The following is a 17,193-nucleotide window of genomic DNA, read 5'->3' on the forward strand; positions in this document are numbered from 1 at the left end:
TGCTCGTCCATCTTTGAAAACTTAGAGAAATTCATTGATGCACACGTGCAGTCTTTCATACGCCAGTGGCCGACATACCTAGAAGATACATCAGACTTTCTAAGAAGCATCTCAACAATTGAAACTGAAGGATGTAAAGATTGGATATTGTGCACACTAGATGTTATATCTTTGTATACATCAATCCCGCATAAACAAGGACTTGAAGTCATGGAATGGGCATTGCTCAGACACGATAAACCAGAGGGACTCAAATGCATAATCCTGCAACTGTTGGAATTTTGCCTAGAAAACAGTTATTTCTCGTGGCTGAATGAATACTATATCCAGCTTACTGGAACAGCGATGGGATTCCCGGGAGCTTGTATATATGCGAATATCTTCATGGCTAAGTTCGAACTAGACTACATATTGGAAGATATCACTTGGCAAGAAGGAATTGTATACTACAAGAGATACATAGATGATATTTTCATAATTTGGAGACGATCAAAATCAGAACTCATTCAGAATATCAACAGTCTGAACCTAGCACATTCAAGGATCAAATTCACACATCACATCAGCTCTACAGCATTACCATTTCTTGATGTCAAGGTAGAGATAGTGGGAGATAATATACGCACTAGTCTCTACAAGAAAGCAACAGACAAAAACACAGCACTACTATACGGAAATTTTCATCCTGCAAGTTTAATCAACAATCTCCCAGTGTCACAATTCATGAGGATAAAAAGGATATCCTCGGACAATACAATTTGCGATAAAAACTTGGAAGAACAAAAAACAAAGATATCTGGATAGGGGTTACCCCAAGAAATTATTGGAAGCCCAGATAGATAAAATTAAAACCATCCCAAGAACGGAATTGCTACAGAAGAAACCCAAAGCAGCGAGCAAAAGATTAGTGTTTGTATCTAAATACTCTACTGCTTCAAGGGATATAAAGAGGATAATCCAGAAAAGATGGGAACTACTGCAGATTGAAAATGACTTTGGAACACTGTTTGCTGAAAAAACACTGTTTGCTTATAAAAGAGCACAAAACTTAAAAGAGCTCTTGAATAAACCAGCTCAACAGGAGCCATACTCTGAACGAAGTGAAACTTACAAAGGAACTACCCGATGTTATAATTGCAAGAATTGCAATAATGTTATACCAGGCAACCTCCTATCACACCCACGCACTGGAGAAAAAATTCAATTGAGGCATACTACGAATTGCAATTCGGAACATGTAGTTTACTCCATCAAATGCCCATGTGGACTACTGTATATTGGTAAAACGGACAGAAAATTGAAGCTACGGCTCTCAGAGCACAAAAGTCGAATTCGAAATAAGAACTCTACCTCACCAATAGCAAAGCACTGGATGGAAGCAGGACACACTATAGCACAACTAAGATTTCAAATTATTGAACAGATCCCGCAATGACTAGGAATAGACAATGCTAAAATCCTCCTCCAGAGGGAGACCTTCTGGATACGCAAACTACAGACACTTACCCCAAGTGGGTTGAAAGACAAATTGGAAATGAGCTGCTTTTTATAGGGAGTAAACAAGAACTTAAGGGATTCTAATCCACGATTACTGATCTACAACACCATGGACTCACACGTACTTGTTTAAGGAATGCACAGATAAAACTATGTTTGTGTACATACACATATATCATTAGGGCGATAGTGAAATTTCACATGTCACACACATTATCACAACTGACTTGAGAGGAATTATAGAATAACGAAAAAAAAAAATGTTCAGATTGTCTGATGTCCATTCTGATATGTTTAATTTATTCTTTTGTCTTTTCCTTTCTTGTACTTCTTAAGTTGAGGTTACCCCTTTAAAACAACAAACAACATATCCTCCCTCTTAGCATAGATCGAATAAGTCGAGACGCAAATATGGCCGCTATCCCAACAAGCAAAATACGCTAGTCCTCTTTCTATCGCCAAACTGCTAGAGGTAACACGTAAGCACTCGAAAAAGGACTATAAACGGGAATGACTGTCTTTGATCGCCATCCTCGACCGGAGACGCCGATACGCGCAGTTTCGTTGTTAGAAAACGGTAAGTTTTGAACTTTTCGTTCAATTCTTGAAGCTTTCAGCAATTTTGCTGTTATCGAGCTTATACAGAAAGATGCTGATGTAACGCGTATTCCTGTATTCCTGTTTTCACAGTTAAAAACGAGCAAACTTGAAAAGCGAGACCGTTAGTCGACTGAAAGAAGGCTCGCAGGTAAAAACTTACCCTGGTCCTCTTTTTTGCAAATGCGCCCATAAACCTTGAACAAACATATCGATGTTCAATGGACTCCTTATTCTTATTTTTTCCTTCATTTTTCCCTTAAAGCAACCTCCCTAACGCGTGAGCACAACGAAGACAGGTGAGCGTTAGACACCTTAATATTTAACACGTATTATAACTGACCAAGCTCAAAATTGGTAAAACAATTCCTTCTATTTATTTATTTCTGTTTTTTGCAGATACATATTCAATAATTCAGACTCAGGTATGTTATGTTATGTTACAGCCGCACTTTTTGAGCGCACGGCTACCCCAAAAGGGCGTCCCGGCGCTTTAGCAAAGAGGCCTGAATAGAACCCAGAAAACCCAGAAGCGGACACACTATAGGCGCACTGGTTATACAGAAAAGAGGACGGTCTTCAACTCCCTCCTGAAGGCCAGAAGGTTATTAGCCTTGCGTAGAGAAAGAGGGAGCTCATTCCAGAATCGGGCTGCCATGTACTGAAAAGACCGACCTCCCATCCGCACTCGTTTGACCACTGGCACCTCCACTTTAGCCAAATCAGCTGATCTCAGTTTCCTCCGTGGAACATAGAAAGCAATACGCTTCCTGAGGTAGTCGGGGCCAGTAGAGTGGAGGGCTTTAAACGCCAGCGTGAGAATTTTGAACCTGATTCTGCTAGGCATTGGTAGCCAATGCAACCTGACCCGCAGCAAGGAGGCGCTGACTCTCCTCGGTAGGCCGAAAATTGCTCTGGCCGCCGAATTTTGGACAGTTTGCAATCTGGACACAAGATATTTAGGCAGTCCTGCAAAAAGTGCGTTTGCATAGTCCAGACGCGATCCCACAAGTGCTTGAACAATGTTCTTACGGTATTGTAGGGAGAGCAGTGGGAGAAATTTCCTCAGCATCTTGAGGATGCCGAAGCATTTCCCCGCTAATCCCGTAATGTGTGGACGAAAGGAAAGATCGTCGTCAAACACAACTCCAAGATTTTTTACTTGTGAGGAAGGTTTCTCAGGTGGAAACATGTCCGGGGGCCACCACGACTTCCAAGCAGGGTCAGGGGCACAACCAAAAAAGAGCAGCTCGGACTTATCCGAGTTGCATTTCAGGCTCTGGTGCTGAAACCACGCAAAGACTGCACTCAGACAGTCTTTAATTCTACCGCCGTCAAAAACCTCTCCCTTCCTGCAAGTAAACAGGAGCTGGGTGTCATCAGCGTATGAGATGACCCGGGCTCCAAATGCCTCCGCGACCTTCGCCAAAGGGGCCATATAGATGTTAAAAATGGTGGGGCTCAAGATAGACCCTTGAGGCACCCCCACCTCTAGCGAAGGCATTTCCGCGGAGAATGGTGGAGCCCAGATCACCTGTCGCCGGTCGGCTAAGAAAGATTGAAACCAATCCAACACCGTCCCTCGCAGTCCTATCTCCCTGAGTCTTAAAAGGAGACCTGCGTGTGGGACGGTGTCGAATGCCGCCGACAGGTCCAGCAGGACCAACATAGCCTTTCCCCCATGATCAAGCGTCTCCCTGATGGCGTCGGTCACCTCCACAAGAGCTGTCTCCGTGCTATAATTGGCACGGAAGCCAGATTGGGAGTCATGCAGCAGTTCGTTGTTCTCGATAAAGGTGGTAAGAGTGTGCTGGACATGCTTCTCCGCCACCTTCGCCAGAGCAGGGAGGAGGGAGATTGGTTTATAGTTGGCCAGCTGCAAGGGGTCAAGCAAGGGTTTTTTGATCAGCGGGAGAATAAGAGCATGCTTCCACTCTCTAGGAACCACCCCGGAGCTCAGAGACATATTAAGCAGGGGGTTCAGCAGGCTGTTTACAGCTGAAGCCACATTGCCCAGGCATTTAGCCGGGCACGCATCCAAAGGGGAACCCGATTTCAACCGAGAGAGCAGCTCAAGCGAGGTTTCACAAGACAACAGAGGAAAAGCCGATAGAGTGGGCCCGGACTCTGCCTCTCCAGATGACAGGAGCTTCTGATCACACCCCAAGGCCACAGCATCCTTCAAAGGGAATCAAAAACTTGAAAGTCCCGTTTTCTCTATGGCAACAGCCTTTCTTTACAGCCACGTTCCTTTTAAGACACTTTTGACAATAAGGTTCTTCTCCCACTCTAGACCGATTGTAGTGAAACTACAGATCGTGCACCTCTAGACTGATTGAAACACCTCGTACTTGAGGTAAGACAGGCGGCACAAATCACTAGTTATGATTAAAACAAAACATAGAACCCTCTAAAGACATCAAGAGTAACCATTGTTTCCTTTCTTTCTTCTTTTTTTCTTTCACTTTTCTTTTGTCTACAGACCCCTGACGAAGGGGCTTAAGCCCCGAAATGCATTGGGTTTTCGCAAGAATTTTGCCAAAGAATGTTGTGTTTTGATCGCATTTTATTGATGTCTTGATATCATGAAAATCTAATTACTTGTTTACGCAAAATTACCTTTGACTTGTATATGTAGGATTATAAAATTGTGATGAATTGTAATTCAAATTAAATGCACAGATAAGATTATATCAAAATGCTGAACGTACTCAATTGAATTTTCGTAGTGCATGTTGGAGTCCTGGTCACTTGTAAGGGCCAGGCCTAATACAAATGTTTATCATAGTGTAGCAGGCACTAATCCAACATTGCACACATACCGTATGAAAAAAGCATACAACAGGAGAATAGAGTGCAATACCCACACACATTCAATATTGTTCATCTCGACCTCACAAGTAACTATGTTGCCATACTCTAAGAACTGTGTAACCTTTGTAACGATGTAACCTGTAACTATGATCTGATGCTCATGTAAAGCGCTCTGATACCTCCGGGTCTAGCCAGCGCTATAGAAAACTTTTAAAATAAAATAAATAAAATAAATAAAAATCTCCAAGGGCTTGATCTCGAGCTTGCCCCCTGAACTGAACCCCAGGACCAGTATGTGCAGTATATGCTCAGTATGTTGTTTTTTGTTCCCCTACAGGTACCACCAGTGAATCCACCATCTTGCTACCCCTTTATCACTGGTCTAGTATCAAATTCAGTTTACTGAAACACTTACCATTGTTGTTATTTCTTTACGCTATTACAGCAGTAGCTCACTCACTATCCTGAAGAAAGCCATGACATTTTCAAGGTCATTGGCTGAAACATTTCGCTCTAAGTTGAGGACGACTTGATCTAATGGTTCCCGTCATACCTCTTTTTCTCCTTGCTGTGTTTAACCCTAACACAAGGGGTTTTGCTTGGTCTTTTGCTTTCTCGCCCTAAGTGCGCCGGGTATTCCCCCAGAATTGGGTCCCGGGCTCATTGTACCACTGGATTCAAGTTAGCCTGGCTGATGAGGGGGTGAAACCCCGAAACTGGTCGCAGGATGCTTGTTTCCAGTCCAGGGAGGACCTGATTTGGCAGTTCAGGCAGGACTGTTCCCATGAGGCACAGGGTCAAGACTGATTTGCATATGGCCAGGTCTAAACTGGGGTGGCATGGTGAGCAAAAGATGATGGATGTAACCCAGATCTCTTGACTTGGGGTGAATGTTCTGATTTGTTTGCCATTCCGTCGATCAATTGTGTCACTCACGGCCGCTGCACGTAAGAGCGGTGGGGCAGTTGGGCCGGCATGGGTGGTGGGGTTTTGAGAGACAACAACAAGGGAAAATTAATTATTCATTAATTTTCCCTTGTGATTGTCTCTCAATCCTCCCAGCCGGCCTCACAGCCCCTCCATTCCTACCTAAAGTGGCTGAATTGTGTTTCTTTTGGTGTCTCACCCTAAGTGCGCCGGGTATGCCCAGACGTGGGTCCGAGGCTCACTGTGCCACTGGATTAAACCTACCCTGGCTGATTGGGGGTGAATCCCAGAAACAGGTCCCAGGATGCTTGTTTCCGGTCCAGGGAGGACCTGGCTTGGCAGTCCAGGCTAGACTCTTACCATGAGGCACAGGGCCAAGACTGATTTGCATATGGCCATTTCTAAACTGGGGTGGCATGGTGCAAAAGAATGATGGATTTAACTCTTGACTGGGGTGAATGTTCTGATTTGTTCTGCATTCCAGCCATCAATTGTGTGTCTTTTGCTTCAAAGGATTATGGTGGAGGTTTTCAGAGATCTGGAAAACCTAAAGTTTTTCCAAGATAATATTCAGTTTTTTGGAGCATCCATTCAGGAACACAACAACATCTTAAGGTCTATGTTAGGTAGGCTAAGGGAGGCTGGCCTTACCCTAAGGAAGGAGAACTGCAAGTTCCTTGTAGAGGAAATTGAAAACCTTGGCCGTATGATTTCGGGGCAGGGCATCCAACCTAAAATGTACTTTTTGAAAGCTATTAAGTCTGCACCCATTCGACTTGATAAAGACCAGTTACGTTCATTAATGGGCTTGGTCGATATATTTTCCTAATTTTGCCAACAAGACTGAAGAATCTAGAATGTTATTGCGGAAGGGGTGTTCATTCGGTTAGGGCAATGCTCAGCAAAGTGCTTTTAATTGTGTAAGGAGAGACATTTGTGAGGCGGGAATTCTCGCACCTTTTGACACTCCTCTTAAAACATTTCTAAAGGTGGCTGCCAGTGCGCATGGTTTGGGGGCAGTATTATCCCAGGTGCGGACGGGTACGCAAAAAAACTGTGACTTCTACCTCATGCTCATTGAGGGAACATGAAAGCAACTATTTAGTTATAGAGTTCGAGGCCCTAACAGCTGCCTGCTCCGTCGAGCATTTTAGGACCTATTTATGGGGTTTACATTTTTGCATACGCACTGGTCACAAACCCTTGGTGAAAGTATTGAGTCCTAGTGGTACTGGTAAGGGCTCAGTTAGGCTAGCTAGACTGGCTTCCAGACTTCAGGAGTATTGTTACAATGTTTCCCACATATCAATATGGAAGAACGCGCACGCTGACTGCCTTCTTGTATGTCTTTGGAGTGTTCTGGGGAAAACGGCCATAGTGGGTCTGCCTGGGATCAGGAAGGGGCTTCGGTTTCATTGTGCAATGTGGAAAAATGTAGCGGCGGCTGGGTCTGTGCTGATGAATTGGGTTCTCAGGGACTTAAGTGGGATGAAAACTGGGGGGGGGGTCTCTCAAAGGGGTGTGGTCGATGTAATTAAGGGCATGGCTTAAAAACATCTAAGCTAAAAACCTATGCTTAGCATAGTGTGCTACCAGACAAAGAATTTGCTGGTCCTGTCATTGCATTCACATATATAATACACCACATAAGATTACACCTACAACAAACTAGGACTATTGGGTTTGTCATTGGTTGTTATTTGCATAAGATAAATAAGCAACAACTATGGCTTTGTTGTATATAATATTTAAAATGCTTCCATTCTGAAATGAGACTGTGAAAGAACTAAAACGAGGCTCTTTGAAGTTACATGAAAGGCAGTGAAGGGTGGCACTGCTGCAGAGTCAAGATATTTTTTTCACCCGGAGGTTAAAGTAAAAAATGGAGAGCCCGGTAGGGAACCATCTCAGTACTTGATTTTTAGAACTGCCGGTGAGCACCGGCAGGACCTGGCCCGCTTAATGCCTTGGGCGTTCGTGCATGGATCGGGACGTAGTCTTGAAGAGTGTTGAACAAATGGTAGTGCATGGCGAGCTTAGGGAGAGCATCGTTGGTCCTTCTGTGAGACCATTTGTTAAGATTCTGGATGAACTAACTCTGAGTGACACAAAAGTTCTAATGAGAAATGACAAGTTTGTACCACCGGAGGGTTTGAGGTGCAAAAATATTATCGTGACGGGCATTAAGGGAAAACTATGACAAAAACGGGTGAGGGAGAATTTTTGGTGACCCTGTATGGATGATCAGATCATGGTGAGTGTTGTGGATTGTGAAGTGTGTAAGGAGAGCGAAAAATGGCTTAAGACCGGTGTCCTTACAGTACAAGGACATATTGAGTACCCTGTTGCACCTAGGAGTACTGAGTACAATACCCTGATTAAGAATTAAGAGAAAACTAAGGCAGAAAAGTGATGTTACAAATGTGTATATTTGATTTTGTTTAAAGTCCCATTTAGTATCATACCCCAGCCTTTCAGACTCTTAAAACAACAACAACGGGTCGGTATTTATCTTGTGGAAAGGGGTCAACCCTACCTGAGGTGACAGCATAAAAAGCACAGCAGAGTCATAGTGGGCTATGCTCAACCCTGCAGGATGGGGGTGGAGAGGCACCAGAGGCTAGCACTGAGCTGTCTCCTGCTGCCATAGGTCCTGAAAGTGAGATAAGAAGGCGAAGTGGTGAAATGAAAGAAGAGTGACTTGAGCTGGTCTGAAAAACCCTGGCCTTGTGCACCTGCAGAGCCCCAAGGTCTGCACATATCTAGTCATCAATGAAAAGTGTGGACGGGGCTGTAGGCAGAGCCAGCAAACACAACTAAAACAATACGCTTACGTTTTGGCACTGCCGTAATGAATCCAACAGGCTATTCTTTTAATTTACACATTAAAGCATGCCTTATGCCAAAGTGAATTTGATCTGGTGAATAAAACTTAATGGTTTTGGTCTCTATTTACTTTGCTGTATACCCTGCTTTGCATTTGAAAAACCCAATAAAGTGTTAAAAAAAATGAAAAAAGAAATAAGCTGTCTAGTTTAATTGCACCTCTAACACATGTTTTCATATATTTAATGAAATACAAAGTCTCACTTCCAGTTGACAGCTTCTTGTAAATACTCTTTAGTCTTCTGCATCAGTGTTTTGAAGATGTGAAGTGAAGCTGTAAATACTTTTCTACAGCAGCAACCAAGGGTGAGACCCTGTAACTTGGACTGTGTGTGTCTTAAAAACATCCATATCTGTGGCATCTAAAAACCCAGGTCTTTCCCGCCACAAAATGTTTGTTCGTGTGAAATGTGTTCACTCCCGGGGACTGGGAATGGAGGTTCTGTTAGTGGCCACCAGAGGGCGCTCCTCGCCTGCTGATTCAACCACTGAGCACATTGTATGAAAGGGAAGAGTTTCCTCTTCCAGGTCAGCGGTGGCAGAGACAGCACCAGCATCGGATGCTGACATCACTGTCCAGCCTGCTTCAGAGGAGGAAGGACGCCCTGTCTGTCTGTTCAGTTATCTTCATCTTCAGACCCTCACAGCCCCCCCCCCACCACCTCTCCCAGACCCCAGATGTGCACCTGCCCCACCCCATCCATAGGAGGAGGAGAGAGCCTGGAAATGTCTGCGCAGGTTTCTGCTCAGGTAGGAGATTGTCAGCACCTTGTGCTGTGTTTGTAGAAATAGACTGAATGATCCTGAAAGAACTCTCTGCCAGGAGCCAGGCTCTTCTATGGGGGTGGGAGAGGGGGAGGGTGGGCTTTCCTTCTGGCCCTGTGGGTATTTGTGATCATCATTTATGTTGAGATCTGTACACGGTGCTTTGCATCTTCCAGCACTATGAGCAATCTGTACACACAGCACTACATCTTACTGCACTATGCCAAATCTGTGTCACTACACTTCATCTTACTATATTGTGAAGAATATGTACACGCTGCAGTGCACCTTACTGCACTATGAGGAATCTATGCACTGCATTGCCATATACTGCACTATGAGAAATCTGTGAATGCTGCACTGCATCTGAATGCACTCTGCGGAATCTGTGCACTGCATCTTGCTGCACTAAGAGGAATCTGTGCATGTTGCACTGCATCTTAATGCACTATGACAGATCTGTGCACACTGCACTTTACTGCTCTATGAGGAATCTGTACCACTGCACTGCATCTTACTGCACTGTGAAAAATCTGTTCACATTGCATTGCATCTTAGCGCTCTGAGAAATCTGTGCACACTCTTTGCTCGGCTCTCGCTGTTAGTTTGTTGACTTGCCCCCTGTGTCAGAAGCATGTCCCTTAGGCAGTTGAATTTCAAGGCTTCCCTGCTGCCCCGTGCCCCTTTGCCCCTGTTTTCATATCTCAGTCTTGGTAAAACCTCAGTCATTGCAATAGTTTCCAGCGGCATAGGTTGGCTTATAGCATTATCTGCAGCAGAGGTTGTGTGTCTGCTGCAGGGATTGTGTGTGCATTGACCTCGGGTCTCCCAGGTAGGTAACCTTCCAAGCAGTGCAATGTACGAGTCTGTGTTTTTGATTTATCTCTGCAGGTTGGATGTGTGTTCATGTGAACAGGGTAGCGTTGTCTTTGCAGACTGTGAGTGTTTGTGTGTGTATGACACACGTCTACAGTGTCTTTTTAAGAGCTGTCTGTCTTAGCAGATGTTGGCTACTGTCAGTCACTCTTCTTGGCCTCTCCTCTCTGTACAGAAATCTTTAGGATCACTGGATGTAAGCGGGTCTGTTCTGTGCAGAATAGTCAGGTGCTACTCGGCACACTGCAGACGTCTCCGCAAAGTCACATGTGAAGTTCTAGTTCTAACCCATACTTTAGTAGAATTAGGCAGGTTTGAGTGAGAATTCAGCACGACCTCCAAATGTGTGAGCGACCCAAGCACCCAAGGTTACTTGTATGATAATGCTGCAAAGGGTTACTGTACTCTCATCAACGGTGTGTTGATGAGGATTGTACTATGATATAGGAGTCTATGTGAAGGATTCCATTCTGCTCTGCTGGTCACTTCAGCAGGAAGGGGAGAACATAATGCACAAGCAGAAAATGCTAGAAGAGGCCAGAAAAGAGAAATAAGAGTGACACAGAGAGAAAAACATGAAGGGTGGAGTAAAGTAATTAATAAATATTGATCAAAATATGAAAGAAATACGCTTGTAGGGGAGGGAACGAGAGTTCTTAAAGAAGGGCAGGTAAAGAATTGTAATGAACATTATGTGGAAATTGTCAAAAGTTGAATTATATGTTGTGAGCTAAAAATGTGATTTAAGTGTGACGTGAATGTGAGTCTTCAAGAGGTATAGGTGTAATGTGCTGTTTAGTGGTACCAATACTTGAATTAACTTTAGAGCTATGGATCTGTGATTTATTCCCAATCAACAAACGGTGTAAATGAACCAAATGGAGGAATCAATATATTTTCCTGCCTGTTACCAATTTTAACTCTAGTGAGATAGCTAGGAGGTCCTAGGTTCCAACCATCCTCCTGTATGAATAGGTTAATGTCAAATCACAAGGGTGATTTCCCTGTTGTCACTGTAGGAAAGGATGTTGATGTAGTGGGTATGGATGACGTTAGCCAGTGGGGTTATATAAGTGTTGAATAGTGTTCTGCTGAGGAGTGAACCTTGAGGTGCTCCGCGGATGAGATTTCTGGTTTCCAAGGAGGTTGACCTCAGGTTGAATGTCAGAGTTCTTTTAATCTGGAAAGAGCAGATCAATTGCACGCAGGTTCTTGAATCTCGATCTTGTGAAGGCTCCTGATGAGGATGAGATGTGGAACCATGTGACACACCGCCAAGAGGCTCAATAGGATGACGGCCTTACTCTCTCCTCTGTCTAGGATCATGCCAATGGCCTAGGTAGGTTCAATGAGCGCTGTTTCCATACTCTGGTTGGGCGGCATCGAGATAGGGTGGCTGTATGAGGTAGCTGGTCAGACACTTCTTGATGGTTTTCTCTAGGACTTTTGCCATGTATGGTTGGAGAGTGATTAGTCAGTAGCTGTAGAGTTTGGTGAGATCCTCCGCGGGTTTCCTCTCCAGGGCTGTGATAGCTGCCTCCAGGTTTCTGCCAAGTGGGCCACATTGATGGAGTCATCCAGGATGGGAGTGAGGACTTCACTGATGGTGGTTAGACCTTTGTTGAAAGTGTGGTGAGGGTATGGGTCTCATGGGGCCCCACAGTGGATGGTCTTCATGGTTGTGTCAGTCTCGTTTGCGGTGATGCCGTCCCACATGGTGAAGGTCCATTCTTCAGCTGAGATTGGAAGACTGGCTGCGAGGTTGCTGGAGTCAGGTTGAAGGTTGACGTTTCCGTATGTGGATGTGATCTTCCTTCAAAAGAAGTTAGAGATTGTTGCAATGGGTTTTGTAAGGGGTGTGTTGCTGGTGGTCGCCACAGCACTGTAAATTCTCAGATTATGGAGAAGATTTATTTGGTGCTGGTGTTGCTGGCTTTGATGCGTTTGGTGTGGGCTGTTCACTTGGCATTTCAGACATGCTGGTGGACGCATGTCAAGGCAGATTTGAAGACGTTGTTGTCAGCAGTGTCTTTGCTCATTCTCAACTTGCTTTAGAGTTTCTTATAGTGCTGCATCACCCCCCCCCCTCCCCCCGAGTTCCTCTGTGTACCAGCTGGCTTGCTTTTGTGATCTTGATTTCTTTTGGTTGTTGCTATACTTGAGGGGGTGCAGGTGGTGATCCATTCATTGAAGTTCTTGATGTCTTCTGTTAGGTTGCTACTGATATGCTTGAGGGGGGCCAGGTTGTTGGTGCAGTTGGTGATCCATTCATTGAAGTTTTTGATGTCTTCCGTTAGGTTGCTGGTATGCTTGAGGGGGGCCAGGGTGTTGGTGCAGGTGGTGATCCAGTCATTGAAGTTCTTATTGTCTTCCGTTAGGTTGCTGGTATGCTTGAGGTGACGTGTGTTGAGGGCAGAAGCCCAGTCCTTCTCTGATATGCTCTTCCAGCAGCAGCCGCCTATCAAGATGTGGTGGTTCTCCTGTAATTCAGGGTGCTGAGCTTGAAACTTAAAAGGGTGTTGTCAGTTCAGGTGATAGGTGTTGGTTTGTAGACTCTGATGTTGTTTAGTGTGAAGAAGAGAAGGTCCAGGAAGTGTCCAGCTGTGTGGGTGGGTCTGGTGATGTGCTGAGTAAGGTCGAGGTTCCCAGGGCATTTGAGGAGGGTATTTCAATTGGAATCAATACGGTCCTCTAGATGAAAGTGCTAGTCTCCTTGGAGGTTGAAAGTGCTGGAGTCAATGATAATCTCAAGTCTAGATTCGTTCTGATTTCCACTCTTTCTGTTACACAGACCTATATCTCTATATTATCAACGTAAAAAAAAGCCTTTTCCAATCTTTCTTCTGCATTTTACTTTGGGACTTCTGGCTTCTGATAATTCAATTTGTCGTTAACTTGAAAAGACATAGGTCGGCTAGTTCGCTTTAATGCTTCCAAATATTTTGAGGATACCCACTGCTGAATGCTGCAATCTCTGATCCAAATAGAACCTCATTTAGTTTGTGAACATCTGAGGGGAAATATAAATCGTTTTTTTCCCCACACGGGACTCAGTCCATGTGAAGGTCACCTTCTTCAGATAGGAACCTGTTGTATCCTCTCTGGTTTTTTACTTGATGTCTGAAATACTACGTGGAATACACATCCAGGCTCCGGTGATCCCATACTCTTTACCAAGAGACTAAAAAGAGCCAAAGTTTACCCCAGTCAGACTCAGGACTAGTGAGCGGAAGGTTTATCTTCCAGTGCACTTGTGAAAGAACTTAACAAGGTGTGACTGCAGGACTCGTACTTCAAGATTTTGGACATTTGCGGAGATTCTGACAGAAAGACATCAGCCTAATTTAATGACAAAAACATCAAGCAGGCATTTTTTATGCGCAACTACTCACATGTAAGGGTCTCAAGGCGCTGGGGTGGGGGTTGGGGGTCGGTAGCAGGCTCCTGTCCATCAAGGTGGGGTCTGTCGAAGAGCCAGGTTTTGAGGTTTCTTGCAAAGATGGGGAGCGATGTTGTCTGTCTGAGGTGGAGCGGAAGGGCGTTCCAGGCTTGGGTTGCGAGAAAGGAGAAGGAGCGGCTGCCCGATCTGGTCTTTCTGGTGCTGGGGACCACAGCATAGGAGAGCTGGGCTGATCGTAGGGTCCTCTGGGGTGCTTGGAATTTGAGTCGACTGTTCAGGTAGGCTGGTCTGGTGTTGTGGAGGGCCTTGTGGGCGTGGGTGAGCATATTGAAGGTGACTCTAGCTTTGATGGGGAGCCAGTGGAGTGTGCGCAGGTGCTGGGGGATGTGGCAGTGTCCTGGCAGGTCAAGGACCAGTCTTGCGGCGGCCTTCTGGATGTTTTGTAGCTTGCGGGTGAGGTTTTTGTCTATTCTGGCATAGAGTGCGTTGCCGTAGTCGAGTCTGCTGGTGACCAGGGCGTGAGTGACGGTCTTTCTGTGTTCCAGGGGGATCCATTTGAAGGTCTTAAGTAGGAGGCGGAGTGTGTGGAAGCAGGAGGACGAGACGGAGTTGTTCTGGCGGTCCATTTTGAGTTCTGAGTCCAGGATGATTCCCAGGTTGCGTGCCTGGCCCATGGGGGTGGGCGGGCTTCCGAGGGCGGGGGACCACCAGGTATCGTTCTATGCGTCGGGGTTTGGGCCCATGATGAGTACTTCTGTTTTGTTGGTGTTTAGTTGTAGGCAGCTGTTTTTCATCCATTTGGCGATGGCTTCCATGCCTTATCGAAAAATGTGTCTGCCAGTATTGGGTTTGTGGATCGGGAGAGGAGGAGTTGGGTGCCGTCTGCGTATGACACAATGTTGAGTCTGTAGGTTCTGACGATGGGGGCGAGCGGAGCCATGTAGACGTTGAAGAGTGTAGGGCAGAGGGAGAGCCCGTGGGGGACTCCATGGGTGGCAGGTGTAGGGTCGGAGAAGAAAGGGGGGAGTCTGACCCGCTGCGTTCTGCTGGAGAGGAAGGAGCGGATGCAGTTGAGGGCCTTGTCTTGGATTCCTGCGTTGTGGAGCCTCATGTTAGGGTGCGGTGAGAGACTGTGTCGAACACCGCCAAGAGGTCGAGGAGGATGAGAACTGCTGTTTCTCCTTTGTCTAGTAGGGTGCGGATGTCGTCTGTTGCAGCGTGGAGGGCAGTTTCCGTACTGTGTTTTTTCTGAAGCCGGACTGGAAGGAGTCGAGGATGTTGTGCTCTTCAATGAATGTGACGAGTTGGCTGTTGATGGATTTCTCGATTACTTTTGCTGGGAACAAGTAGATGGTTCTGTAGTTTTTGAGGTCGATGGGGTCCGTCAAGGGTTTTTTCAGGAGGGGGTTGACCTCGGCGTGTTTCCTGTCGTCGGGGAACGTGGCGGGTGCCAAGGAGCGGTTGATGGTTTGGCAGAGCATGGGTGCAATGGTGTCGGCGGCCCTGTTTAAAATGTGGTGGGGACAGGGGTCCGTGGGGGCCCCGGATTGGATTGACTTCATCATCTTCAGTGTGACTTCAGTGGTGAGGCCTGTCCAGTTGTTGATCGCTGGCTTCAGTGTGTCGGGGGTGGTTGGTGAGGGTTCAATGTGTTGGTTGTCTTCGTCAAAGTTGTCGTAGATGCTCTTGATTTTGTGGTGGAAAAAGGTGATGAGTTTGGCGCAGAGGTCTTGTGAGGGAGGGATGTCGGTGGACTCGCTGATGGGTTGGGCGAACTCCTTGATGATGTTGAAGAGTTCTTTTCTGTTGTGTGCGTGAGTGGAGATCCTGTCTTCAATTGCTTTTTTCCTCGTTTTTCTTATGAGTTGGTGGTGGGGGTTGGTGGCGCCTCTGAAGTTGTTGTAGGCTTCTGTGGATTTGGTGTTCCTCCAGGCCTTTTCGAGGGGGCGGCAAGTGCGTCTGGACTCTCGAAGTTCGGTGATAAACCATCTGACTTTCTTGGCGTGGGTGTTGTTGTTTTTCTTGAGGGGGGCTATGGTCTTGGTGCTGTCGGAGATCCATCCGTTCAGGGTTTTGGGCTGCGGTGTTGGGGTTGTCGTTTTCCGCAATGGTTGGGGTGGAGTTGCTGAGTTATGAGGTTAGCTTGTCGTCGGTGATTCTGGTCCAGTTTCTTTGTGGGAGCAGGTGCAGGTGTCTGTGGATGGTGGGTGTTCTGAAGGTGAAGTAGATGCATCAGTGTCATTCCATAGGAGTTCGGTGGTGGGGCTGAAGGTGATGGAGTTACCTGTTGTGAAGAGGGGGTCGAGAGTGTGTCCTGCTGAGTGCGGGGGTTCGGTCACGATCTGGCGGAGTCCAAAGTTGTGGAGGTTGTCCAGGAGTGATGTGGTGCTGGGGTCCAGTTGGTTGTCGAGGTGGAAGTTGAGGTCTCCCAGTAGGGTATAGTTGGTGGATGCGATGGAATGTGGAGAGATGATGTCTGTGTGGAGTTGGCGAAAAGTCAGCGGTTCGGTAGATGAGGTTTCATCGGAGGGTGGTGGTAGGGCTGGTCAGTATCTTGAAGTGAAGGTGTTCCATCAGGTCTGTGGGCTCGTCAGGGAGTGTGCTCAGCAGAGGTTGGATTTTGTGGATGATGGTGATTCCTCATCTCCCGGAAATGTGGGGCGGTCTTTTCTGGAGATCTTGTATCCTTGGGGAATGGCGATGTCCGGTCCTGAGGTGGTGTTGGTCCTTGTTTCGGTGAAGAACGCTATGTCCGGGTTGGTGCTGTCGAGGAGGTCCCAGATTTCGGTGGCATGTTTGTGGAGGGATTGGACATTGAGGAGGATGCACTGCAGGGTCTTCAGTTGGGTTGTGGTCTTGTGGTTTCGCCGGGTCAGTGGTCTTGGCGGTGCTGCAGGTGTGCCGGCAGCGGTGATAGCTGAAGGGTCCGTGAGTGTCGGCTGGTGATGGTAGCTTGCAGTTGTTGTTGCTTCCTGGATTGAGAGCGTTGAGTGCCACTGGGTCGTAGCGTTGGCGTTGCGGAGATCCAGGGGGGCAATTGGGTCGCAGACGAGCTTGTCTTTGGCGTGCCCGCAAGTAGGGGTCGGGGAGGGCTGGACAGTTGAGAGACGGGAGGGGAACTGGTTTCGGCTGGTCGCGTTGGTCGTGCTGGGGGGGGAGGGGCAGCAGCGGCAGGGAAAAACGGCCAGAAAAAGGCAAAAAAAAAAAAAGAGTTGAAATGAGGCAGTGAAAGGTACAAGAAAAGTGGGGGAAAGACATAGAAGGAGAGTGAGAGGGGAAGATTAAATCAGTGAAAAATTTGTGAAAACCAAGGAAAGACACAGAGCTAAATGGGGAGATTGAAACCAGTAAAAAACAGGTGAAAATTGAGGAAAGACACACAGGGGGAGTGAAAGGGGGAGATTGAAACCAGTCAAAAATGAATTAAAAAG

At 46.4% G+C, this 17,193-nt stretch overlaps 1 protein-coding gene across 1 annotated transcript in view; it reads left to right on the forward strand.

Annotated features, from left to right (window-relative positions):
* LOC144758378 (uncharacterized) overlaps positions 1 to 17,193 on the forward strand; it is a 687,536-nt gene that overhangs the window by 217,512 nt on the left and 452,831 nt on the right. The window contains 3 exon segments of the mRNA XM_078646424.1: positions 2,108 to 2,218; positions 2,360 to 2,393; positions 2,494 to 2,519. Of these exon segments, the coding sequence (XP_078502550.1) occupies positions 2,108 to 2,218; positions 2,360 to 2,393; positions 2,494 to 2,519 (171 nt within the window).

The sequence above is a fragment of the Lissotriton helveticus genome, chromosome 1_1, assembly GCF_964261635.1.
Source record: "Lissotriton helveticus chromosome 1_1, aLisHel1.1, whole genome shotgun sequence".
Taxonomy (NCBI): domain Eukaryota; kingdom Metazoa; phylum Chordata; class Amphibia; order Caudata; family Salamandridae; genus Lissotriton; species Lissotriton helveticus.